This window comes from Capra hircus, chromosome 3, assembly GCF_001704415.2.
Source record: "Capra hircus breed San Clemente chromosome 3, ASM170441v1, whole genome shotgun sequence".
Classification (NCBI taxonomy): domain Eukaryota; kingdom Metazoa; phylum Chordata; class Mammalia; order Artiodactyla; family Bovidae; genus Capra; species Capra hircus.
In genome coordinates, this window is record NC_030810.1 from 26,096,868 (window position 1) to 26,123,883 (window position 27,016).

The following is a 27,016-nucleotide window of genomic DNA, read 5'->3' on the forward strand; positions in this document are numbered from 1 at the left end:
GTCTTTGCTCAAAAGTTACCTTCTCACTCAGGCCTTCACAATTTGGGAATTTAAAATTGCAGCCCCTTACCCTTTGCCTCTTTACTTGCTTAATTTGTCTCCAAATTACCAAATTGTCATATACTATATAATTTACTATTTTTTTATTGCCTGTTCGCCTCATGAAGTCTTTGCTGAACCCCCAAGCCTAAGAGTATCTAGCACAAAACAAAAAATATTTATTAAATGAATGGGTTTGTGAAATAATTGCTTAAATGAATATCAGATGTGAAATTATTTGCATGTGTAAGGTATCATTCAGTTCAGTTCAGTTCAGTCGCTCAGTCGTGTCCGACTCTTTGTGACCCCATGAATCGCAGCACGCCAGGCCTCCCTGTCCATCACCAACTCCCGGAGTTCACTCAGACTCACGTCCATCAAGTCCGTGATGCCATCCAGCCATCTCATCCTCTGTTATCCCCTTCTCCTCCTGCCCCAAATCCCTCCCAGCATCAAGAGTCTTTTCCAATGAGTCAACTCTTCGCATGAGGTGGCCAAAGTACTGGAGTTTCAGCTTTAGTATCATTCCTTCCAAAGAAATCCCAGGGCTGATCTCCTTCAGAATGGACTGGTTGGATCTCCTTGCAGTCCAAGGGACTCTCAAGAGTCTTCTCCAACACAACGGTTCAAAAGCATCAATTCTTCGGTGCTCAGCCTTCTTCACAGTCCAACTCTCACATCCATACATGACCACAGGAAAAACCATAGCCTTGACTTAGACGGACCTTAGTCGGACCTTAGTCGGCAAAGTAATGGGCAGTAAAATTATCTATGTTAATAAGTAATCTTAACTTCAGTATTCATGCTTGAATTCTTCACATTTGGGGCACGGAGTCCTACACACAACGGACTCCCAAAGAAAATCGGTTTTTTCAGTTTTATAGCTGGAGGCGTGGGTCCCCGAGTCCACCAAGGCGGGAAGCAGCTGCTGGCCCCGCCCTAGGCCCGCCTCTGTCGGCGATGACCACGCCCACCGAATGTTGAAAGCCTTATAGGCGAGTGACGTCAGGCCGTTTGTTGTCATTGGCGGCTCCCAAGATGGCGTCCATCATGGAAGGGCCGCTGAGTAAATGGACTAACGTAATGAAGGGCTGGCAGTACCGTTGGTTCGTGCTGGACTACAATGCAGGGCTGCTCTCCTACTACACAGTAAGTACTTGGAGGCAAAGCCTCGGCTGCCTTGGGAGTCGCGATTCCTGGGTGGAGGTGGGGACCAGGCTTTTTGGTAGCCCGGTAGAGGTTGTTAGGATGGGGGTGCCGCCGTACGGGAGGGTTCCCTCGTAGGGGAGGGTTTTGCGCCCCGGATAGCCAATGAGGGTGAAAGAGATGCTCGCGCAGCCAATAAGTAGGCACCGGTTGTGTGATTTATGGGGTGGGGGCGAGCCTTGTTCCTTTCTTAGGGTCCGGTATTTGCTGGGGGGTAAACGGAGGCGCGTTGTAGGTAGGTAGATGGTTGTAGTCGTGGCTTGAAGGGTTCGGTCTCGGGGTCTGTGCAGTTTCCACATGTTATCATGGACTTGACAGTGTCCCCCACCAGGCCCTGTAGACGGCCGCGCCCCTTAGCTTCCCTCCAGGGATTGAGGAGCGCCGCTTTCTTAGAGCAGTGGTCTGACGAGCTTGGCCAGGTCCTGAAGTGACTGGCCGTTGCTCAACCTGAAGGATTCTGAAATCCCTCCAGTCTGCCCAAGTTGAGTGTTTCTTTCACAGGACTCTCTTCCATTCAGCGGGGGGCGAGCGTAACCGACGCCTTAACTTTTGAGAGCGGAGGATTTCTTACACAGGAGTCTCTTGTTAGCGAAGAGAGACTGCGATGTCTCCTGAAAGTTATATTCTGGGAAGGGCTGAGTTAAGGGCTTCAGTGTCGTTAAACACAAATCAGTGACTGTGGGGAAAGGTCCATGAATTGGTGAGAATCTTATGTTCTGACTCTGGCTCCACCCCCGACGCGTTAGAAATGAAAGGTGGGTGGAATTAGAGAAATTACTTCCAAAGGTAGTGTCTCTGAATGGTGTCTAGTTAATAATAGCCAATGAGAGGGAGGAAGCCTCTTCAAACGACAAAACAGAATGTCCTGAAGGCTTTAGAAAATAATAGAAGACAGAAGAGAAAAAATTATGATTATGGGAGAAGGATTAATGTCAACGAGAGGAATGGGGACACTAGTATTGATATTTTTTCGTTAATTTAAATATTTATTGAGCGCCCACTACGTGTTAATTATTATTGCTTTAGGCTGGGTGTGTGTGGGTGTGTGTGCTCATGCGTGTGCATGTGAGCGAGAATCAGCAAAGTTCAAGATATTCACTATTCCTTTTCTCTGGAGCTTATATTCTAATAAGGTGGTTCCCTTGATTCTTTTTACTCACAATAACTGCAGAATAAAGTATTCATTATCCCCATTTTACAGTTTTGGAATCTGAGGCTCCAGGCTTTTCAGCGATTTGCTCAAGGTCACAGAGCTAGCAGTAAGCAGTGTTATCAGGAGTCTAAATAACCTGGCTTTCTTTTTCCTTTACACTTCACTTTCACTACAGGAATGAGAAAAATGCAATCTTTGAGTTGCTAAAGACAAACCTACAGGAGTAAAAAGTAAAAACTTTCACACCAACTTCCTTTCTTTACATAATTTAGAAGGGGGAAAAGACTAAACAAACCTGAATGAAATTTAAATACATTGTTCAAGATTAGCTAGCTATGAAAGAGAGACAAATGCACATTATATCCTGAAAACTCTGGAATTATGAAATCTCATAGTTCAGATAGATGAAGAGTAATAATAAGTTTCAGTAGAAGTGATAATCAGAAAATCCCATGGACCCTTTCCAGCCCATTCAAAGTAATTTCAGTGGCACTATGGAATGAAGTTACTCTACAGATCCCAAATTTGTGTGGGTCTGAATTTAGGGCCACACTTGGAGGGGCCCCAAGCTGGGGTTCTTGGGAACTCCTCTCCCTGACAGAATCTTCTTTTTTTCCTGTTTTTCTCACTTTGGCATATCTTTTTTCTGCCTCCTTGCCCTTTTAGTTTCTGAGTATCTTGACAAATTTCTCCTTGTCTTTGGCTAAATATGGCTTTTAAAATTATGTTTCTTTCTTCTTCCTCCCATTACTTATCCTCCCTTCTGAGATTAAACTATGAAACATCCTTGCCAGTAGAAGGAGGTATCATATTTCCCACTAATGGATGTTTAGAAATTTCTTTTTTTCCTGCGTTTTTTGGTGTCAAAGTATTTGTTTGCAGAGAAACAACAGAGAAATATTGTAAAATAAAATGATCTTGTGAAAATAAGATGATACTCAATGCCAAATTAAAGAAGGTCCAGTAAAGATGAGAAAAGGATAGGTATTCACTTAAAGAGAAAGTAGGAGACACGTTGAATATTGGCAGTGAATTCTGTACACTTCGACATTGTTTCATTACATTAGGATTTGGAAGGATGAAGGTACATCTTAATGATCTGCATGCGGCTGATAACTTGGAGCTGCATCTTCCAGGAAGATTATCTGAATAGTTGCACAGCATTTTAAGCAGAGCAGTAAATAGCAAGTCACTCTATTCCTTGTTTCCAAAATCACTTGTGCTCTGGTCTGGCTCTGTAGTTGGAGGTCTGTCTATTCTAGGGTGGCCATGAAAACCCTGAATGAAACTAGATTGACCTTGCTTTAGAGTTGGCCTATACCAAAAATTGATATTGAGATAATCTCAAGGTTTTGGAAAAGATCATGGGAATTGCTGTGAACTAAATAGTTTCACCCAAACCTCACCTTCACCTGGATCTTTTGGTCCTGGGCCCAGACCCTAATCTGTCCTCTGGGAATGAATAGTTTTTTTTATTTTACATTTCTTTTATTTTCATAGTATGTAAATTTTCAGTTCTTGAAAAACCATTTAGTAGATATTCTGTTTAATACAGGAACAGAGAAATTGATTACCTTCTTTAGAAAATAGATTTAGGCAACCTTTTCGGGTCACGCTCCTGTCTTTTAACTATTAGAAACAGTGGTTTATTCAGGAAGCATTTATTTGGGACTTTTTAATAGGCACTTTATATATGGCCTTCCCTCATAGCTCAGTTGGTAAAGAATCTGCCTGGAATGCAGGAGACCCCCGTTTGATTCCTGGGTCAGGAAGATCTGCTGGAGAAGGGAAAGGTTACCCACTCCAGTATTCTGGCCTGAAGAATTCCATGGAGTGTATAGTCCATGAGGTTTCAAGTAGTCAGACACAACTGGGCGACTTTCATTTTCAGTTTACTATATATATATGCTGGAGATAAAATCATGAAGGAGAGAGTCCCTTCTATCTAAGATCTCAAAATCTTGCAGAGTAGACACCTAAACATAATTTCAAAAAAGTATGATAAATTCTACAGTAGAAGTAAGAATAGACTGCTGTGGGAACATTGCCTAAAAAAGGCTAGAGAGACATTTGAGCCGAGACTTAAAGGTAGAAGAGAAGAAGGGCATTTCAGGCAGTGGGAAATATACACAAATTGGGAAACTTGAGAACATAAAGTCCGTTAAGAAGATATTGAGAATTTCTGAGTTTCTTTAATGTAAAGGCATGTAGGGAGATAACAGGAGATTGAATCCAGAAGGTATTTGGAGCCATAGGTCAGGCCTGGAGATGAAGATCTGTTAGATTATAGCATAGAATTTGTTAGTTGAATTTGAGGGTGAGCTGTACTGTCTTCCTTGTGGCAGATGGGTTCTTTGTTGTTGCTGACGGGCTTTTCTCTAATTGTGGTGTGTGGGCTTCTCATTGTGGTGGCTTCTCTTGTTGCGTACACAGGCTGTAGGGCGCAAGGCCTTCAGTGGTTGTGCCACATGAACTTAGTTGCCCCCCGGCATGTGGAATCTTAGTTTCTGGACCAGGTAGCAAACCAGTGTCCCCTGCATTGGCAGGCGGATTCTTAACCATTGGACCATCAGGGAAGTCCCCTGTGAGTTGAATATTTATTAATTGAGATACTCAGGGAGGGATAAAGATATAAATTTGGGAACACTGTGTAAACAGCTAACCATTTATGAGAATCATGATCACAGAGAAAGACAAGAAAGGAAAGAAAATTGAAGGAGATAAAGATATGCGAGGAGTTGGAAGACTAGAAAGCAGGTGTTCATACCTTTTGATTATCAAATGTTTACTGAGGATGTACTATGTGCTAGGCACTATGCTGGGAAGATGGGTTAAAATGGTAAATAAGATGGGAATAGTCCATGTTCTCATGATGCCTAGAGTTTGCCGGGGTGTACATCAAGTAAGAGCTGTGATGGGGAAGAATAGGATGTTGGAAGGTACACAGGTGGGCAGCTTGCCTCTGTCTTGGAGTATCAGAAAAGATTTCCTTAAGAGGTAGGTTTGCTTTGACCTAAATGGTGAGTAGAGATTAGCCATGTAAGCAGAGAGGGAAAACTGCTTGAGATAGAGGGAATAGATGTTTTTAAAAGAGACAAGAGTAAGGAGCTTGTTAGTCCTGGAATTTAGGCTGTGAGGTGGGCAATAGTGTGTGAGAGGGAGAGAGAAGCAGGGGCCAGATAATGAAAGACTTTCTTGGTAAACTGAGCTAAGGAATTTGAACTTTTCACTCAGGGCAGTGGAAAGTCACTTAAGTGTTGTAAGCACTTTTTGTTGTGGAAAAAACTTTAATAATACAAAATTTGTTTGAAACATATACAAAGGATGATAGTAAAATGAATTCTTATTAATACTCCCAAAGCTCCTTCCTACCCCACTGGATTACTCTAAAGCACATCCCAAATGTCTCGTTATTTCATTTGTGAATATTTTAATATGTTTTACAGTGTTTAATTTCCTTGATTTTTCTCAAACATCTGTCCCTCACCAGTTGGTTTATTTGAGTCAGAATTCCAAACAAGATCCACACGTAAGACTGAGTCTTTTTAACTCTGTAGGTCTTCCCTCCCTTTTTTTCTTTGCCATTCATTTGTTGAAGAAAGCAAATTATTCTGTAGATTTTCCACATTCTGGATTTTGCTGAGAGTATTCTTTGTATTTAAACATGTTCTTTATCCTCCATGTTTCCTATAAACTGATACTTAAAGCTAGAAGCTTAATCAAATTCAGCTTTTCCCCCCCACTTTGGGCAGGAATACTTTGTAGGTGGAACATATTACAAGTATCTCCACTTTCTGATAGTTTGCTTTACCCTACTTCATTTTTAGAAAAGACCTATTTAGTACCTGTTTTTGCTAACCAAAAGAAATCCAAAGAGGATTTTTGCTTTTTTGGCAAATACACGAAAAGTGAAAATAGCATTCAGAGGTGTTTTTTTTTTTTTTTTTTTTTTTTCGCAGTGAGCTGCTATAGAATCAGTGAGTGCCCCAAGCAGCAAAAGTGACACCAGTAAGTTCCTTCCTTGGGACCTATGGGCTTCCTAGGTGGCACTAGTGGTAAAGAACCCACCTGCCAATGCAGGAGACATAAGAGATTCAGGTTCGATCCCTGAGTTGGGAGGATCCCAAGCAGAAGGGTATGGCAACCCACTCCAGTACTCTTGTCTGGAGAATCCCATGGACAGAGGAGCCTGGAGATCTGTAGGGTCACAGACAGTCAGATGCAACTGAAGCGACTCAGCATGCATGCTGGGAACTATTAACACATAGTAGCAAGCTGCTGTAGTTTTGAACTGTGTCTGTGAGCATCTTTACATTATCTCAGTTTATTTTGACTTCCCCTGTGGCTCAGATGGTAAAGCATCTGCCTACAACATGGGAGACCTGGGTTTGATCCCTGGGTTGGGAAGATCTCCTGGAGAAGGAAACGGCAACCCAGTCCAGTATTCTTGCCTGGAAAATCCCAGGGACAGAGGAGCCTGGTTTGCTGTCGTCTCTGGGGTTGCACAGAGTTGAACATGACTGAAGCGACTTAGCAGCAGTAGCAAGGTGTATCCTAAGGCAATTGCATCATTGCTTTATGCCATTTTGGCTTAGGGAAGGTTTTTTAGGAACAGGGGGAACCTGTACATCAAGTGGCCCATGATGTCTGGTTGTCTCTCTGTGATTTTTAAAATTAAACAATAGGTTCAGGTAAATTTTATATTTTTTAAAGAATACTTGGGTTATGGAGAAATAGTGAAGTCACTATTGACAGGATTTCAGTGATTGGATGTGAGTGAAGGGGGAAGAGGAGTTTGATGAAATCCAGGTTTTTAGATTTAGTTGAGTGAATGATGATAGGGAAGATAAGTATAGGTTGGGTGGAGAACAGTAGTTGCTTTGGGGCATGTTGAAATTGAAGTAAAGATATTGCATAGTCTGGAACTTAAGAAAAAAATCTGGGCTACAGATAAATATTAGCTTTACACATATGGAGAGATGAGAGTGAATGAGTGGGAATAATAGAGAGCTTTAGATAGAACACTGAGAAACACCATTGGATTAGGTATCTATTGCTTTATAACAAATTGCCCATGATGATTTTAGCCACTTAAAACAATAAACATTTATTATCTGTGGCTCAGAACTTTGGGCTCAGGGTCTCTCATGAAGTTGCAGTCAAGACATTGGCTATGTCTGCAGTCATTTGAAAGACTTGACTGGAGCTGGAGGATTTGCTTCCAAGATGACTCACTCTCACGTCTGTTGGCAGAAAGCCTTAGTCCTTACTGGCTCCTGGAAGGTGGCCTCAGTTCCTCACCAGCTAACCTCTCTGTTGGGCTACATGAGTGTCATTGTGATAGGGCATCTATCTGGCTTCACCCAGAAGGAGTAATCCAAGGGAGAGCAAGGAGAAAGCTGAAGTGCCTATTTGACCTGGTCTGAGAACATCACTTTTGCCTTCTTCTATTCATTAGAAATGAATCTTTAAATTCAGTTCATGCTATAGGGGATGGGAATTTTAGGCATGGGAAAGAGAATTTAGCCTCTGCCTTTTGAAAGGAGTGTCAATTTATGGAGGGATTTTAAGCCATCACAATTGTTTCTAAGGGATTTGGGTAGAGAAAAGAGCCTGTACAGAAGAGTGAAAAGGGACAGTCAGAGATATCCAAGAAAAAACAGAATGTGGAGTCAAGGCAGGAACTGACTTGAATACTGTTGAGAGAATTGAATAGATGAAATCTTAAAAATACTCATTGGATTGATCAATTTGGATATCACTGATGCCCTGAAAAAGAGAAGTTTCCATGGAGTCAGAAGTTTGGAAGTCAGAGTGATTTGAAGAGTAAATAGGAGGCAAGAAATAAAGAAGATGAATGTAGATTGCTCAAGTTGTTTCATTATGAAAGAGGAACAAAGGAATATGGAACAGAGAGGAAAGAGTTTCTAAGGTAGGAGTATGCTTAAATGTTTTAGGGATGGGAAGCAGGGTACTTTTAAAGATAAGAGTAGAGTTAAGATTTAAGGAATGTAGTAAAGATTTAGATTAGTGGCCATGGGAACTGGAAAAAGGAATAACTAGGGTCACATTGAAATTAACCAGGTTGTAAGAGGAGCCTCTTGAGAAGCCTATATGCAGGTCAGGAAATAACAGTTAGAACCGGACATGGAACAACAGACTGGTTTCAAATAGGAAAAGGAGTACGTCAAGGCTGTATATTGTCACCCTGCTTATTTAACTTAGAGTACATCATGAGAAATGCTGGGCTGGAAGAAGCACAAGCTGGAATCAAGATTGCCGGGAGAAATATCAATAACCTCAGATATGCAGATGACACCACCCTTATGGCAGAAAGTAAAGAGGAACTAAAAAGCCTCTTGATGAAAGGGGAGAGTGAAAAAGTTGGCTTAAAGCTCAACACTCAGAAAACTAAGATCATGGCATCTGGTCCCATCACTTCATGGGAAATAGATGGGGAAACAGTAGAAACAGTGTCAGACTTTATTATTTTGGGCTCCCAAATCACTGCAAATGGTGATTGCAGCCATAAAATTAAAAGACGCTTACTCCTTAGAAGGAAAGTTATGACCAACCTAGATAGCATAGTAAAAAGTAGAGACATTACTTTGCCAACAAAGGTCCATCTAGTCAAGGCTATGGTTTTTCCTGTGGTCATGTATGGATGTGAGAGTTGGACTGTGAAGAAAGCTGAGTGCCTAAGAAGTGATGCTTTTGAACTGTGGTGTTGGAGAAGACTCTTGAGAGTTCCTTGGACTGCAAGGAGATCCAACCAGTCCATCCTAAAGGAGATCAGTCCTGGGTGTTCATTGGAAGGACTGATGCTAAAGCTGAAACTCCAGTACTTTGGCCACCTCATGCGAAGAGTTGACTCATTGGAAAAGACCCTGATGCTGGGAGGGATTTGGGGCAGGAGGAAAAGGGGACGACAGAGGATGAGATGGCTGGATGGCATCACTGACTCGATGGTCATGAGTTTGAGTGAACTCCGGGAGTTGGTGATGGACAGGGAGGCCTAGGCGTGCTGCGATTCATGGGGTCGCAAAGTGTCGGACACGACTGAGCAACTGAACTGAACTGAAGAGGAGCTAGTTGAGATTATAAAATATGATTTGTTTAGTCATGAACTGTAAGTATTTAACACTCTTTCTTGTTTTGTATTGTCTTTATGACATTTCAGAGAGAAAAGTTAGAAATAGTAAGTTGTCAGGGTCACTCAAGGTTTTCTTTAAAAGGAATCATTGGAGAAATGATGTGTTTTGCTGTTAACATGCTAGCTGGAAGAGACTCATAGCGACTTTGCATTTCAAAACCACTGGTAATCTGAATGCATTTAAATATTACTTGACAGTCCTTAGCAATGTCTGGAAGGTGATAAAATCTCTCATCTGATTCTTGGATTTTAGGTTTTTGAAGAGCTTAAATAAATGTGTTTTTCTTGCAAAGATGTAAAAGAGGGAATCTCAGATTCTCCTAGAAATGTATCAGCACTACTCCCATCAAGCATTTAAAAGTGAGTTTATACTTTTGTAAATAAACTTCTTGGTTATATCAAATATGTTTTTTATTAAGCTTACATCAGTTCAGTTCAGTTCAGTTGCTCAGTTGTGTCTGACTCTTTGCGACCCCATGAATCGCAGCACGCCAGGCCTCCCTGTCCATCACCAACTCCCGGAGTTCACTCAGACTCATGTCCATCGAGTCCGTGATGCCATCCAGCCATCTCATCCTGGGTTGTCCCCTTCTCCTCCTGCCCCAAATCCCTCCCAGCATCAAGAGTCTTTTCCAATGAGTCAACCCTTCGCATGAGGTGGCCAAAGTACTGGAGTTTCAGCTTTAGCATCATTCCTTCCAAAGAAATCCCAGGACTGATCTCCTTCAGAATGGACTGGTTGGATCTCCTTGCAGTCCAAGGAACTCTCAAGAGTCTTCTCCAACACCACAGTTCAAAAGCATCACTTCTTTGGTGCTCAGCCTTCTTCACAGTCCAACTCTCACATCCATACATGACCACAGGAAAAACCATAGCCTTGACTAAAAGGACCTTAGTCGGCAAAGTAATGTCTCTGCTTTTGAATATACTATCTAGGTTGATCATAACTTTTCTTCCAAGGAGTAAGCGTCTTTTAATTTCATGGCTGCAGTCACCATCTGCAGTGATTTTGGAGCCCCCCAAAATAAAGTCTGACACTGTTTCTACTGTTTCCCCATCTATTTCCCATGAAGCGATGGGACCAGATGCCATGATCTTCGTTTTCTGAATGTTGAGCTTTAAGCCAACTGTTTCACTCTCCTCTTTCACTTTCATCAAGAGGCTTTTTAGCTCCTCTTCACTTTCTGCCATAAGGGTGGTGTCATCTGCATATCTGAGGTTACTGATATTTCTCCCGGCAATCTTGATTTCAGTTTGTGTTTCTTCCAGTCCAGCGTTTCTCATGATGTACTCTGCATAGAAGTTAAATAAGCAGGGTGACAATATACAGCCTTGACGTACTCCTTTTCCTATTTGGAACCAGTCTGTTGTTCCATGTCCAGTTCTAACTGTTGCTTCCTGACCTGCATATAGATTTCTCAAGAGGCAGGTCAGGTGGTCTGGTATTCCCATCTCTTTCAGAATGTTCCACAGTTTATTGTGATCCACACAGTCAAAGGCTCTGACATAGTCAATAAAGCAGAAATGGATGTTTTTCTGGAACTCTCTTGCTTTTTCCATGATCCAGTGGATGTTGGCAATTTGATCTGTGGTTCCTCTGCCTTTTCTAAAACCAGCTTGAACATCAGGGAGTTCACGGTTCACGTATTGCTGAAGCCTGGCTTGGAGAATTTTGAGCATTACTAGCGTGTGAGATGAGTGCAATTGTGTGGTGGTTTGAGCATTCTTTTGCATTGCCTTTCTTTGGAATTGGAATGAAAACTGACCTTTTCCAGTCCTGTGACCATTGCTGAGTTTTCCAAATTTGCTGGCATATTGAGTACAGCACTTTCACAGCATCATCTTTCAGGATTTGAAACAGCTCAACTGGAATTCCATCACCTCCACTAGCTTTGTTCGTAGTGATGCTTTCTAAGGCCCACTTGACTTCACATTCCAAGATGTCTGGGTCTAGAGTAGTGATCACATCATCATGATTATCTGGGTCGTGAAGATATTTTTGTACAGTTCTTCTGTGTATTCTTGCCACCTCTTCTTAATATCTTCTGCTTCTGTTAGGTCCAGACCATTTCTGTCCTTTATCGAGCCCATCTTTGCATGAAATGTTCCCTTGGTATCTCTAGTTTTCTTGAGATCTCTAGTCTTTCCCATTCTGTTGTTTTCCTCTATTTGCATTTCTTTCCTCTATTTCAGCGATCCCTGAAGAAGGCTTTCTTATCTCTTCTTGCTATTCTCTGGAACTCTGCATTCAGATGCTTATATCTTTCCTTTTCTCCTCTGCTTTTCGCCTCTCTTCTTTTCACAGCTATTTGTAAGGCCTCCCCAGACAGCCGTTTTGCTTTTTTGAATTTCTTTTCCATGGGGATGGTCTTGATCCCTGTCTCCTGTACAATGTCACAAACCTCCTTCCATAGTTCATCAGGCACTCTATCTATCAGATCTAGTCCCTTAAATCTATTTCTCACTTCTACTGTATAATCATAAGGGATTTGATTTAGATCATACCTGAATGGTCTAGAGGTTTTCCCTACTTTCTTCAATTTAAGTCTGAATTTGGCAATAAGGAGTTCATGATCTGAGCCACAGTCAGCTCCGGGTCTTGTTTTTGTTGACTGTATAGAGCTTTTCCATCTTTGGCTGCAAACAATATAAAATCTGATTTTGGTGTTGACCATCTGGTGATGTCCATGTATAGAGTCTTCTCTTGTGTTGTTGGAAGAGGGTGTTTGCTATGACCAGTGCATTTTCTTGGCAAAACTCTATTAGTCTTTGCCCTGCTTCATTCTGCATTCCAAGGCCAAATTTGCCTGTTACTCCAGGTGTTTCTTGACTTCCTACTTTTGCATTCCAGTCCCCTATAATGAAAAGGACATCTTTTTTTTGGTGTTAGTTCTGAAAGATCTTGTAGGTCTTCATAAAACCGTTCAACTTCAGTTTCTTCAGCGTTACTGGTTGGGGCATAGACTTGGATAACTGTGATATTGAATGGTTTGCCTTGGAGACGAACAGAGATCATTCTGTCGTTTTGGAGATTGCATCCAAGTACTGCATTTCGGACTCTTCTGTTGACCATGATGGCTACTCCATTTCTTCTGAGGGATTCCTGCCCGCAGTAGTAGATGTAATGGTCATCTGAGTAAAATTCACCCATTCCAGTCCATTTTAGTTCGCTGATTCCTAAAATGTCGAAGTTCACCCTTGCCATCTCTTGTTTGAGCACTTCCAATTTGCCTTGATTTGTGGACCTGACATTCCAGGTTCCTATGCAATATTGCTCTTCACAGCATCGGATCTTGCTTCTATCACCAGTCACATCCACACCTGGGTATTGTTTTTGCTTTGGCTCCATCCCTTCATTCTTTCTGGAGTTATTTCTCCACTGATCTCCAGTAACATATTGGGCACCTACTGACCTGGGGAGTTCCTCTTTTGGTATCCTATCATTTTCCCTTTTCATACTGTTCATGGGGTTCTCAAGGCAGGAATACTGAAGTGGCTTGCCATTCCCTTCTCCAGTGGACCACATTCTGTCAGGCCTCTCCACCATGACCCGCCTGTCTTGGGTTGGACCTTAGGCATGGCTTGGTTTCATTGAGTTGGACAAGGCTGTGGTCCTAGTGTGATAAGATTGACTAGTTTTCTGTGAGTATGGTTTCAGTGTGTCTGCCCTCTGATGCCCTCTTGCAACACCTACCATCTTACTTGGGTTTCTCTTACCTTGGCGTGGGGTATCTCTTCATGGGTGCTCCAGCAAAGCACAGCCGCTGCCCCTTAGCTTGGACGAGGGGTATCTCCTTACCGCCGCCCTTCCTGACCTTCAACGTGGGAGAGCTCCTCTAGGCCCTCCTGTGCTGCGCAGCCACCACTCCTCTGGTTGCTCCTCCCAGCCGCCAGCCCTGGCCTTGGGCTCCGGGTGGCTCCTCAAGGTCACCGCCCCTGGCCTCGGGCGCCAGGTGGCTTCTGCTGGCCGCCCCTGATCTCGGACGCGGGGTGTCTCCTCCCGGCCGCCACTGGCCTCGGACGCAGGGTAGCTCCTCCCGGTCGCCCCCCTGACCTCGGACACGGGGTGTCTCCTCCCCGCCGCCACTAACCTCGGACGTGGGGTAGCTCCTAATAATCCAAATTAATAAAATAGCTTTAGAATTGCAAAAGGAACACAAGAAAAATTGTACCTAATCTAAATGCCCTGAAAAGAATTATGTGGCCATTTTATGTCTTGTGGTTTCCTTGAATACCCTAGTCAGCCTTAGTTTTTCTCTTTTTTGATTTTGTTTTGTTTGGCTGCACTGTGCGTGGCGTGTGGGATCTTAGATCTCCAACCAGGGATGGAACCTGCAACCCTCTAAAGTGTAAAGTGTGGCATTTTAACCACTGGACCGCTAGGGAAGTCTCTATTGTATTCTTTATCTGTACAGCAAGCTTGTAAACTCCTTGGTAGTATTATTAGCATTATAATTTTCAAGCCCTGTAAATATAGTACATCATTCTCATAGTGAATGGAATGTCCAAGGCCCTTTAAACTAAGAAATGTGATGTAGAAGGTTGTTTTGGAATCATTGCAGAATATACTGATAGTAAATGTGTTTATGGTTTATGTAAAACCTGATTAAGCTTACATTGATAACAGTGGCTTTTGTTTTAATCATCCTTACCCTGTAGAACTGTGTGGGATCTTTTGGTTAGTGTGTTACATCAGACAAGCAGTCAGTTATTGCAGGCAATTTTGTTGATGATAGTAATTTGTAGAAGGATAGAAAGTAGAGCTATTCTTAAATATGCTACTCTTATATGTGGCAGTTGTCGTAGGATTAGATTTTCAACTAGTTATATAATGCCAGTCAAAGCTAGCTAGAACAATGCTCAAGAGATTTAGATTAAGGACCTATTTCCTTTTACTGCTTATAGAGAAAAACAAATGGACAGCTGAATCTTTTTCTTCTCATTTACTGTATTGTAAAGGATAATCATCTTAGACTAATTTAAACTTAAAAAAAACTTTACTTTTTATGTGAAAGTTAAGTTTACATGATACATGAAATCATATAAATAAAATCATATTTGGGGAAAGTATTTTGAGGTATTCAAAATAATTTTTTTCCCATTCACATGACAAAGATTATTATGAATGTTAATATTCTGATTCCTGGAGTCTTTTCACATTGAGCCTTCATGCTAAGATTGTCTACTTGTTTAATTGAATTTATTTTATTTTATCATTACTCTTATGGCACAGGTGGATAAATGAAATATTGGATGAATATTTGGTTTGTCATTCTGGCAGCTGTCTCTAGTCTCTTGATCATCCTCTTTGCTCGTCTCTCATAGATGATTCCATGCTTCCCAGAGACAATAGAGTTCATTTGGTGGGAACACTCTCAACTCCTTGTACTGCCACCTATTGGTATAACTATTTTCCTGTCTCTCCTTCCCTGCGTCCTCCCTGTCATAATGGAAGAAGTAATCCTTGGGTGGGCTTTCCTGGTGGCTCAGTGCTAAATAATCCCCCTGCCAGTGCAAGAGATGCAGGTTCAGTCCCTGGGTTTAGAAGATCCCCTGGAGAAGGAAATGACAACCCAATGTAGTATTTTTGCGTGGGAAATCCCATGGACAGAGGAGCCTGCCAAGCTACAGTCCATGGGTTGCAAAAAAAAGTTGGACACAACTTAGCAATTAAACAACAATACCAATCCTTGGGTGTTCTGGATTCCATCTACTGGCAAATTTTTAGAGAATCTCAGTCTATAGGTTTTTCTCCTTTTTCTGCTTTCTCCTTCCTCTCGCCCATTGTCTTCTTTCTATGTACAGACTTTTGTTGTTTAAGAATATTTATTTTGCAACATAACAACTAAACATCATAGTTGTAACAATTTCATATGAAGAATTTTAATACATTTTGGGATTGCCTGTTGCTTTTTATTTTTTTGGTACAATTAGTTTTGAAATTGGAAAATGTAAGCCCTTCAGCTTTGTTCTTTCTCAAGATTGTTTTGGCTATTCTGGGTTCATTGAATTTCTGTATAAATTTTAGGATATACTATACTGACTTTTTCATTAACAAATAAACTTGGGCAGTCTCTCTCTCAAGTTGAAAAATATCTCTGCTAATTCTGTGTCCCCCTGGAAAAACCATCTTCACCTCTCTTCTTCAAGTTAGATAAACCTATTGAAAGAGTCTTCTACATTGTCTGTCTTTATTCATGCGTTTACTGTACAGCAATCTGTTTTTACCTCCAAATTTCACTGAATATCCTAGCAAAAGTCTCCATTGAAAGCTTTGTTGCTGAACCCAGTGGGTGCTTTTAACTTTTCATTTTAATAGCACTGTCTCTGCAGAATTTGACATTATTACTTTTTGTTTTAAATTTCAAAAAGATAGTTTCATTGCTCTTGAAGAGATGCAATATATTCTTAATTTTTAAAAAATTGAAAAAGTATATAAGATAGAAGCAAAGTACTACCTGAAATCCTACTATCTGTGTTTTGGAGAATAGCTTTCCTAACAACTCTTTATGCTTAAATACACCTTTATGTATATTTTATACAAATAGAATCATTATATATATAATATTCTACAACCCAGAAGCATTTTATTAAAAAATTTTCTATATGATTTGTTGTACCATTTTGTATTGTATTTCTTCAAGTAGCAAAATGAGCAAAGGATATCATTTTTCCTTCATCCTTATTTAATGAGATCTCAGTCATCTGGCTTTGGGAGATTAAGATTCCTATGCTGTCTGTGATCCAGGAAGACAATGTACAATAATCTGTATTATTTCCCATAGTTCTGCTCAGTCTACTTGATTAAGGGCAGTTCAAAAACCCACCCACAAACAGAAGACTCCACTTCTTAATGAGGGAGTGACAAAGTTCTAGAAGAGCTTGTAGGATGAGAAATACTATTATAGGCCATTTTTGGAAAATGCAGTGTGCCATAAGCCTCTACTATATTAATCATTGTTGTAGGTATTTTCTAGTATTGTCAAATATATCGCTTCATTAAGCCTCATAACCTCTTCCATTTTTCCTTGCTACCACTGTAGCATATAAACCACCTGGGTCTGGTGCAAAAACTTCCTAAGTGTTCTCTTTGTTTCCTTTTTTCTCTCTAAAGTCCATTTTCTATCAGTAGCCCAAGTGATCTTTTAAAGAAAGGAAAAAGGAAGATCATGTTTTTCCCCCTGCTTAAAATTCTCTAGTGACTATAGGAAAAAAAAATTCAAACTCTTTACTATGACTTACCGCCTTGTAAGCACCGAAGAATTGATGCTTTTGAACTGTGGCATTGGAGAAGACTCTTGAGAGTCCCTTGGACTGCAAGGAGATCCAACCAGTCCATCCTAAAGGAGATCAGTCCTGAGTGTTCATTGGAGGGACTGATGTTGAGGCTGAAACTCCAATACTTTGGCTACCTCATGCGAAGAGCTGACTCATTTGAAAAGACCCTGATGCTGGGAATGATTGAGGGTAGTAGGAGAAGGGGACAACAGAGGATGAGATGGTTGGATGGCATCACCGACTCAGTGGACATGAGCTTGGGTAAACTCCGGGAGTTGGTGATGGACAGGGAGGCCTGGCGTGCTATGGTCCATGGGGTCGCAGAGTCGGATGCGACTGAGCGACTGAACTGAATTGAACTGATGGCCTTGTGCTCTTTCTCCACTTAACTTTCTGCAGTAAACCTTTTGCTCACCACTATATTCACTGTAGCTTTTTTTTTTTCCCCCTGTTCCTTGGATATCTCAAGCTTGTTCCTATCTCAGGGTCTTTGTGTATATTTTTTGGCTTCTTGGACTGATACTGTCCCATGGCTGTAGCATGCCTGATTTCCTTCTTGTTATGCAGGTCTTCATTTAGGCATCACTGCTCAGAGAAGCCTTTCCTTAACAACCTGTCTAAAGTACACCTCACAGTCAGTCACTAGCACTAGCACCCTGGTCTTTTTTTTTTTTTTACTTGGTGGTTTAGAATATAAGCTTTATTTTATTTTATTAAAAAATTTTATTTAATTGGAGGCTAATTACTTTACAGTATTGTAGTGGTTTTTGCCATACATCGACATGAATCAGCCACAGGCGCACATGTGTTTCCTATCCAGAACCCCCCCTCTCACCTCCCTCCCCATCCCATCCCCCAGGGTCATCCCAGTGTACCAGCCTTGAGCACCCTGTCTCATGCATCGAACCTGGACCGGTGATCTGCTTCACATATGATAATATGCATGCTACCCTCTCAAATCATCCCACCCTCGCCTTCTCCCACAGAGTCCAAAGGACTGTTCTTTACATCTGTATCTCTTTTGCTGTCTTGCATATAGGGTTATCGTTACCATCTTTCTAAATTCCATATATGTGCATTAGTATAGTGTATTGGTGTTTTTCTTTCTGACTTACTTCACTCTATAATAGGCTCCAGTTTCATCCACCTCATTAGAACTGATTCAAATGCATTCTTTTTCATAGCTGAGTAATATTCCATTGTGTATATATACCACAGCTTTCTTATCCATTCATCTGCCAGTGGACATCTAGGTTGCTTCCATGTCCTGGCTGTTGTAAACAGTGCTATGATATTGAGGTACATGTGTCTCTTTCAATTCTGGTTTCCTTGGTGTAGCACACTGGTCTTGATATATTTCCTCATAGCATTTATTGTTAGCTGCTAAACTTATTTTGTTTTTCTTGTTTAGTGTCTGTTTCCCTCCTCTGGAATGTAAGCACTGTGAGAACAGAGACTTACCTTCATCATTTTATCTTTAGCATCTAGAGCAATGCTTGGCATTTAGTGAGTATTCAGTAAATATTTACGGAATGAGCAACAGGTGAAGTAGTTTATATATTACTTCCTTTACACATGAAGAACTTGAGACTTAAAAACTCACACAGTAGTTTCTCTGTATGTGATTAAGTCTTCTAACTCCAGATAGAATGTTCTCTCTACAGATACTGAATTGTGCTAGAGTTGATATTTTAAAATGACGAACCCAAGTTATCACTAGTCTGCTTATAGGTGATAACTGAGTGACATCATTATCACAGTGAAATAAACTTTCTGCATGCTGCTTCTGCTAAGTAGCTTCAGTCATGTCCGACTCTGTGCGACCCCAAAGATGGCAGCCCACCAGGCGCCTCTGTCCACGGAATTCTCTAGGCAAGAATACTGGAGTGGGTTGCCATTTCCTTCTCCCAAACCTTCTGCATAGGCTATTCTAAAGTACAAACTGCATTGATTAATCATTAAAAAGTACTGAGTCACTGTACATCTAAGTTGTTTAAGACAGGAACTTAGATTGTTCTCTTTGAAACACCGAGGATGAATGAAAAACTCTCTTTCCATTCCAGTAAAGTGAAAGCCTCCTAGAGAAGGGAAAGGAGGAGCAGATACTAAGTCTTAGAATTTGTTGAGTAATGAGTTTTTTATAGTCACAAAATATGACCGCAGAAAGATAGTGGCACATTCTTGAACATAATTCTTTGAAATTTTCATCACCCAGAAGAGGATAAAATGTACATTTCAGATAGGTGATATGTTGTGTGACCAACCCACTGCTCTGTGCTTGCATGTCAACTCTTGTGCCTTCTTTTTTTTTTTTTAACCCATTGCAAAGAATCGGACACTACTGAGCAACTGAACAGCAACAGCAATTCTGAAGTAAAATTAGACCTAATAAAGAATGAGTGTTTTTATTCTTTGAAGCAATTTTTAAAGTTTTATTTACTACTGAATTATAGTTGATTTACAATATTGTGCCAGTCTCTACTGTACACCAAAGTGATTCAGTTATACATATATATACACTTTTTAAAATATTCTTTTTCATTATGGTTTATCACAGGATATTGAATATAGCTCCCTGTGCTATACAGTAGCATTTTGTTGTTTATCCATTCTGTATTTCATATTTTGCATCTGCTAACCCCAAATTCCCAAGTCATCCCTCCCCAGCCCCTCTCCCCCTTGGCAATCACAAGTCTGTTTAGAATAAGTGTTTTTAAATTGCCTTTTAAAAAAGTATTTCTCCTCCACTCCACCCTGTTTATAAAAGTAAAGTGTTTATCATAGATCATTGACTAATCAAGCCCTTGACAGTCTTGTAAGCCCTTCGGCATAGTTCTTAAATTCTTGACCTACTTCCTTATTCTTCCTTGTAGTCTTGCTTTCCCTTAAGCAACAACATCTAAAAGAAATGCTTCAAGAAAATAATTTCTTAGGCAGTGTTTGAATTTATGACAACTTCCCCCTTATCTTTTGATCACATGCTGTATTTTGAGTGCTTTTCCTAGCTAATCTGGGAACCATTTTCAACAATTTCTTCACAAGAATTTGTTCTCAGTTCTAAATTCCAAATCAGAACAAGGAGCTTTTGTAGAATAACCTTATTCTAAATTGAGGCCTGTAGGATGAGTCTTAGAATTAGGACTGACAGTTCAAATATCTGTGGTTCTGGCTATTGTTCTTGCTAACCAGATTATTTTAGGTGTTGTACAAATTTTCCTATCTTTAAATTTTTCTAGTGCTATTCTTGTTTTTTATCTTTTCGTGATTGTACTGTCTTGGGCCCTGACTTAGTCTTTTCCAAATAAGGAGAAACACTCTTGGGCAATTTTTGATGGAAAAGTGAAGTTGAATGATAATAATGGATTATCACTGTACAGTTTGGTCGAAAAAGTACTAAATAAACAGCATAAACTTCCTGGAGTTTAACACACCCCTATCATTTCCTTCAGTCATTTTTTGTGAAATAACATTAATCACTATTTAGTATTTGGGCAGTATAAAATTCAGATTTAAATTGAAGAAAGTAGGGAGAACCACTAGACCATTCAGGCATGACCTAAATCAAATCCTTTATGATTCTACAGTGGAAGTGACAAATAGATCAAGGGATTAGATCTGATAGAGCTCCTGAAGAACTATGAACTGAAGTTCGTGACATTGTACAGGAGGCAGTGACCAAGACCATCCCCAAGAAACAGAAATGCAAAAAGGCAAAATGGTTGTCTGGGGAGGCCTTACAAATAGCTGTGAAAAGAAGAGAAGCTAAAGACAAAGGAGGAAAAAAAAAGATACCCATCTGAATGCAGAGTTTCAAAGAATAGCAAGGAGAGCTAAGACAGCCTTCCTCAGCGATCAATGCAAAGAAATAGAGGAAAACAATAGAATGGGAAAGACTAGAGATCTCTTCAAGAAAATTAAAGATACCAAGGGAACACTTCATGCAAAGATGGGTACAATAAAGGACAGAATTGATATGGACATAACAGAAGCAGAAGATATTAAGAAGAGGTGGCAAGAATACATAGAACTGTACAGAAAAGATCTTCACGACCCAGATAATCATGATAGTATGATCACTCACTTAGAGCCAGACATGTTGGAATGTAAAGTCACGTGGGCCTGAAGAAGCATCACTATGAACAAAGCTAGTGGAGTGAAGGAATTCCAGTTGAAATATTTCATAAAAGATGATGCTGTGAAAGTGCTACACTCAATATGCCAGCAAATTTAGATAACTCAGCAGTAGTCACAGGACTCAAAAAAGTCAGTTTTCATTCCAATACCAAAGAAAGCCAATGCCAAAGAATACTCAAACTAATACACAATTGTACTCATCTCACACACTAGTAAAGTAATGCTCAAAATTCTCCAAGCCAGGCTTCGGCAATACATGAACCGTGAACTTCCAGATATTCAAGCTGGTTTTAGAAAAGGTAGAGGAACCAGAGATCATTATAGGGGACAGGAATGCAAAAGTAGGAAGTCAAGAAACACCTGGAGTAACAGGCAAATTTGGCCTTGTAGTAAGGAATGAAGCAGGGCAAAGGCTAATAGAGTTTTGCCAAGAAAATGCACTGGTCATAGCAAACACCCTCTTCCAATGACACCAGAGAAGACTCTACACATGGACATCACCAGATGGTCAACACCGAAATCAGATTGATTATATTCTTTGCAGCCAAAGATGGAGAAGCTCTATACAGTCAGCAAAAATAAGACCCGGAGCTGACTGTGGCTCAGATCATGAACTCCTTATTGCCAAATTCAGACTTAAATTGAAGAAAGTAGGGAAAACCACTAGACCATTCAGGTATGACCTAAATCACATCCCTTATGATTATACAGTAGAAGTGAGAAATAGATTTAAGGGACTAGGTCTGATAGATAGAGTACCTGATGAACTATGGAATGAGGTTCGTGACATTGTACAGGAGACAGGGATCGAGACCATCCCCATGGAAAAGAAGTGCAAAAAAGCAAAATGGCTGCCTGAGGAGGCCTTACAAATAGCTGTGAAAAGAAGAGAGGCGAAAAGCAAAGGAGAAGAGGAAAGATATAAGCATCTGAATGCAGAGTTCCAAAGAATAGCAAGGAGAGATAAGAAAGCCTTCCTCAGCGATCAATGCAAAGAAATAGAGGAAAAGAACAGAATGGGACAGGCTAGAGATCTCTTCAAGAAAACTAGAAATACCAAGGGAACATTTCATGCAAAGATGGGCTCGATAAAGGACAGAAATGGTCTGGACCTAGCAGAAGCAGAAGATATTAAGAAGAGGTGGCAAGAATACACAGAAGAACTATACAAAAAAGATCTTCATGACCCAGATAATCATGGTGGCGTGATCACTCACCGGGAGCCGACATCCTGGAGTCCGAAGTCAAGTGGGCCTTAGGAACCGTCACTATGAACAAAGCTAGTGGAGGTAATGGAATTCCAGCTGAGCTATTTCAAGTCCTAAAAGAAGATGCTGTGAAAAAAGTGCTGCACTCAATATGCCAGCAAATTTGGAAAACTCAGCAGTGGCCACAGGACGGGAAAAGGTCAGTTTTCTTTCCAACCCCAAAGAAAGGCAATGCCAAAAAATGTTCCAACTATTGAAAAATTTCACTCATTTCACACCCTAGCAAAGTAATGCTCAAAATTCTCCAAGCTAGGCTTCAGCAGTATGTGAACCATGAACTTCCTTATGTTCAAGCTGGATTTAGAAAAGGCAGAGGAACCAGAGATCAAATTGCCAACAACTGTTGGATCATAGAAAAAGCAAGACAATTCCAGAAAAACATGTACTTCAGCTTTCTTGACTACACCAAAGCGTTTGTGTGGATCACAACAAACTGTGGAAAATGCTTAAAGAATTCTTAAAGGCAGATTACCTTACCTTCCTCCTGAGAAATCTGTATGCAGATCCAGAAGCAACAGTTGGAACTGGACATGGAACAATAGACTGATTCCAAATTGGGCAAGGAGTACGACAAGGCCTGTGTGGTTGGATGGCTTCACCAACTTAATGGACATGAGTTTGAGCAAATTCTGGGAGTTGATGATAGACAGGAAAGCCTGACATGCTGCAGTCCATGGGATCGTAAAGAGTTGGACACAACTAAGTGACTGAACTGAACTGATTTTGAGGAACAAAACAAAAATAGAAACTATACATTGAGGTTCAGTATATATTGACATGCTAAGTAATTTGCAGCACTGAGGTTACTATTTAGTATTTTATGTTATGGTTAACTTTTCTTAGAAAGGATGCAGAAATCCCCGTCATCAGAGCTGTGCTTAATTAAGCTCTGTGAAATTGGTTCCTGTCACTGATCTGTTGACCTGAATTTTTGACTTGAAGATAAAATTATCCTTTTTAAGAAATAGTAAAAGACCTGGGACTTTATAATTTAAGAGATCACAGATCAAAATACAAGTCTCCAGTCCTTTACCTGTAGTTCAGAAATCCCTGAGTCTCTGAATTCCAGAAGCTTTTTTTTCTTAATGAGTTATATTCTCATTTGGAAGTAAAGCCTGCCTTGAACTGTGTGGTTAATTATAATCTCTGTTATGCTTAGTATAAATATATGTTGTACTACCAAAATATTAGTATGCTTGATTGTGAAATTAATTAAATGCTTAATACTCCAGACTCTGTTGCAGGTGTGTGACAGTTTATGTACTATATGTATGTCACTTTCTGAAAATTCTGAATTTTAAAGCACATTTGATCCAAAAATCTCAGATAGGGGATGTGGACCTCTATCTGTAATCTAATCAGAAGGCAGGGGTACCACCCTCTGAAGCACTGCTGCAGTGCTTTGTGGGGTGATATTTGCACTGATGAATTCAGAAGGATCGCTGATTTGACACACAGCCTTTGTGGCTCAGAGAAACTTCGAAAGGAGACTTAAGCTAACCAGATCTGTAGTAACTGTGGTAGAAATGCATAACCTTTAGAGTTAGACCTGGATTGGAATCCTCTCTGCTGCTGCTGCGAAGTCACTTCAGTCGTGTCTGACTCTGTGCGACCCCATAGAGTGCTTAGCAGCAGCAGAGAGGAGTGCTCCTTTTACTCTGGTTTGGTCAAAGAACATACTTTGTTTTATTTATGTTCTTTTAAATTTATTGAGGCTTGTTTTATGGCTTACAATATGTCAGTCCCAGACCTTCCCTGGTGGCTCAGATGGTAGAGAATCTGCCTTCGATGCAGGAGACCTGGGTCTGATCCCTGGGTTGGGAAGATCCCCTGGAGAAGGGAATGGCTGCCTACTCCAGTATTTTCTCTCTCTCTCTCTCTCTCTGTTTTTTTAACATTTAATTTTATTTTCCTGTAATCCAGTATTCTTACTTGGAGAATTCCATGGACAGAGGAACCTGGCCCGGGCTACAGTCCATGAGGTCACAAAGAGTTGGACACAATGAGTGACTAACACTTTCACTTTTCATGATCAGTCTTGGACAATGTTCCATTACATTTGCAAATTGTGCCTTTTGAAAGGCACAATCTGTTGCATGTTGCTTCTGTTCACGGCCCACTGGCCTGTACTTAGATATAGCATATAGCTAGCTGCAAGAGGCTTGAAATGTAATAGCCAGCAGGGGAGCCATGTGTTCAGTTAAAATTTGGGGTTCAGTTCAGTTGCTCAGTCATGTTTGACTCTTTGCAACCTCATGGACTGCGGCATGCCAGAGTTCCTTGTCCATCACCAACTCCTGGAGCTTGCTCAAATTAATATTCATTGAGCTTGCTCAAATTCATGATGCCATCCAACTATCTCATCCTCTCTCATCTCCTTCTCCTCCTGCCTTCAGTCTTTCCCAGCTTCAGAGTCTTTTCCAAGGAGTCAGTTCTTTGCATCAAGTGGCCAAAGTATCGGAGTTTCAGCTTCAGCATCAGTCCTTCCAATGAGTATTCTGGACTGATTTCCGTTGGGAATGATTGGTTTGATCTCCTTGCAGTACGAGGGACTCTCAAGAGACTTCTCCAACACCACAGTTCAAAAGCATCCATTCTTCAGCACTCAGATTTCTTTATGGTCCAACTCTCACAACCATACATGACTACTGGAAAAACTATAACTTGACCTTTGTTGCACAGTAACGTCTCTGCTTTTTAATATGCTGTCTAGGTTAATCATAGCTTTTCTTCCAAGGAGGAAGCGTCTTTTAATTTCATGGCTGCAGCCACCATCTGCAGTGATTTTGAAGCCCCCCAAAATAAAGTCTCTCACTGTTTCCATTGTTTCCCCATCTATTTGCCATGAAGTGATGGGACTGGATGACATGATCTTCGTTTTTTGAATGTTGAGTTTTAAGCCAACTTTTTCACTCTCCTCTTTCACTTTCATCAAGTGGCTCTTTAGTTCTTCACTTTCTGTCATGAGGGTGGTGTCATCTGCATATCTGAGGTTATTGATATTTCTCCTGGCAATCTTGATTCCAGCTTGTGCTTCATCCAGCCTGGCATTTCGCATGATGTACTCTGCATATAAGTTAAAATTTGGGGTGGAGGATGTTAATACTGAAAGGAAGAAGAGGAGAATGGATGTTGGGGGACAGGCCTGTGATAGGCAGCATTATATTGTATTTGTGATAATTTACTTTGAAATTTTAATACAAATTGTAATGTGAATCAATAGCTTGGCGTTATCATAAGGATTAATATAAATTATTTCTTTGGGGGTGCTGAGTCGTAGTGTGGAACGTGGGGTCATTGATCTCTGTTGAGGCATGTGGGATCTTTCAGATGCAGCATGTGGCATCTAGTTTCCTGACCAGGAATTGAACCCAGGCTCCCTGCATTGGGGGTCGAGAGTCTTAGTCATTGGACCACCAGCAAAGTCAAAAAAGTGATTTTTGATTGCATGGCTTGTTGTAACAGAATCCACTGCCCTTGCATTAGTAAGATATAAGAAACCAGCAAACCCAGCCACCAAATTCAACAATCTGTTAGTCCTGGGGCCTCTTAGAAGTAGAACACATCACCCATGTGTCTTTCTGCTTCATGGAGGATTCTGTTTCCTTAAATCGCTGAAAAGATTTTAGTATCTGTTTCCTGAGTGATCCTCTCAAGGTGCTGAGCCTTGTGGCTTGGAGGCTTGTTTGTGCCAACTTGCTAAAAAATACTTCTGTTACTAAGTTTGAGAACATTGTTAGCATAGAACCCGGTAGGAAGATCACTGGAGTTGGGGTTAGGTTTGTTGGCTCTACCTTTCTCTCATCACTACTTGTATTTGTAAAAAAAACCCAGAGACAATAAGAGCATCAAAACCAAAAACAATCCCTCTGCCAAACTTCCAAAACAAAACCCCCTGCTCTTCAGTGAATATCATTGGCAGGTTTGCTTCAGATCAGAGGATAGCTGGAGATCACTTGCAGAGGCAGAACTTTCTGCCTCTCCCCTCTCTCTCTCTCAGTGTGTATGCTTTAGTTATTGCTTCCTTCATATAGAGAGCATAAGACCTGTGGCAACTGTTCCTTAAGCTTCAAGAACATATAGGAAGGAACTCTTCTCTCAACCCCAGTAGAAAAACTCCTGTGAAAGGACTCCATCCTGCCTTGTCCTTGAGGTCATGGGTCCTGTGATTGGCCAGCTTGGTCAGATAGCCACCCCTCAGCACTCACTGTGCCTAGGGGGGCTTAGTCATACCAGCTTCTCTTTGGCTTCACATTGGAGCTGAGTGGAAAGAGAATGAGGGAGAGGGCTCTGTGTCATTGTGGAAAAGGAGGAGGATTCAAGGGTATCAGCACAGGTGTGATGTGGGAGAGCGATTGGCAGGGCAGCCATTCCAAACTGTGTCGGCCGTATCAAACTGCTATATTTTACACATGTAATTTAATTGGGTAATTTACTTGATCTCCCTGGTGTCACCTTCATTTATGTGGATAACTCTTACCAGTGCAAGGTCTTGTGAGGTTTACCGTGTATAAAGTGCATATCACATGGAGGTCATCAGTGAGTGAGCTGCTGCTACTGTGGATGCTGCTACTGCCTTTGCTGTATCATTAATGTCACCATCATCCCTTTTCCCCAAGTTCTCATATTTAACGTTTTCTGTGTTTCTATGACACACCCTTGAGAATGTTCACAAACCTTTAGCTCTCTATTAACTCTTGAAGTTTAATTTCCTTAACTACTCCCTGTTTCTTTCAGAACGCCCCCAGGACCTGGTCCCCACATCTCCTTTTCAGCTTCATCTCT

At 40.9% G+C, this 27,016-nt stretch overlaps 1 protein-coding gene across 5 annotated transcripts in view; it reads left to right on the forward strand.

The window, feature by feature from the left end:
- The window catches only part of OSBPL9 (oxysterol binding protein like 9), a 168,671-nt gene continuing 142,645 nt past the window's right edge, over positions 991-27,016 (forward strand). For 4 of the 5 annotated variants that reach the window (XM_005678430.3, XM_005678429.3, XM_005678431.3 and 1 more), the window contains exon 1: positions 991-1,188. In XM_005678430.3, the coding sequence (XP_005678487.1) occupies positions 1,078-1,188 (111 nt within the window). In that variant the 5' untranslated portion in view covers positions 991-1,077. The remainder of the gene's footprint in view (positions 1,189-27,016) is intronic. The other variant, XM_018044063.1, reaches the window with a different exon arrangement.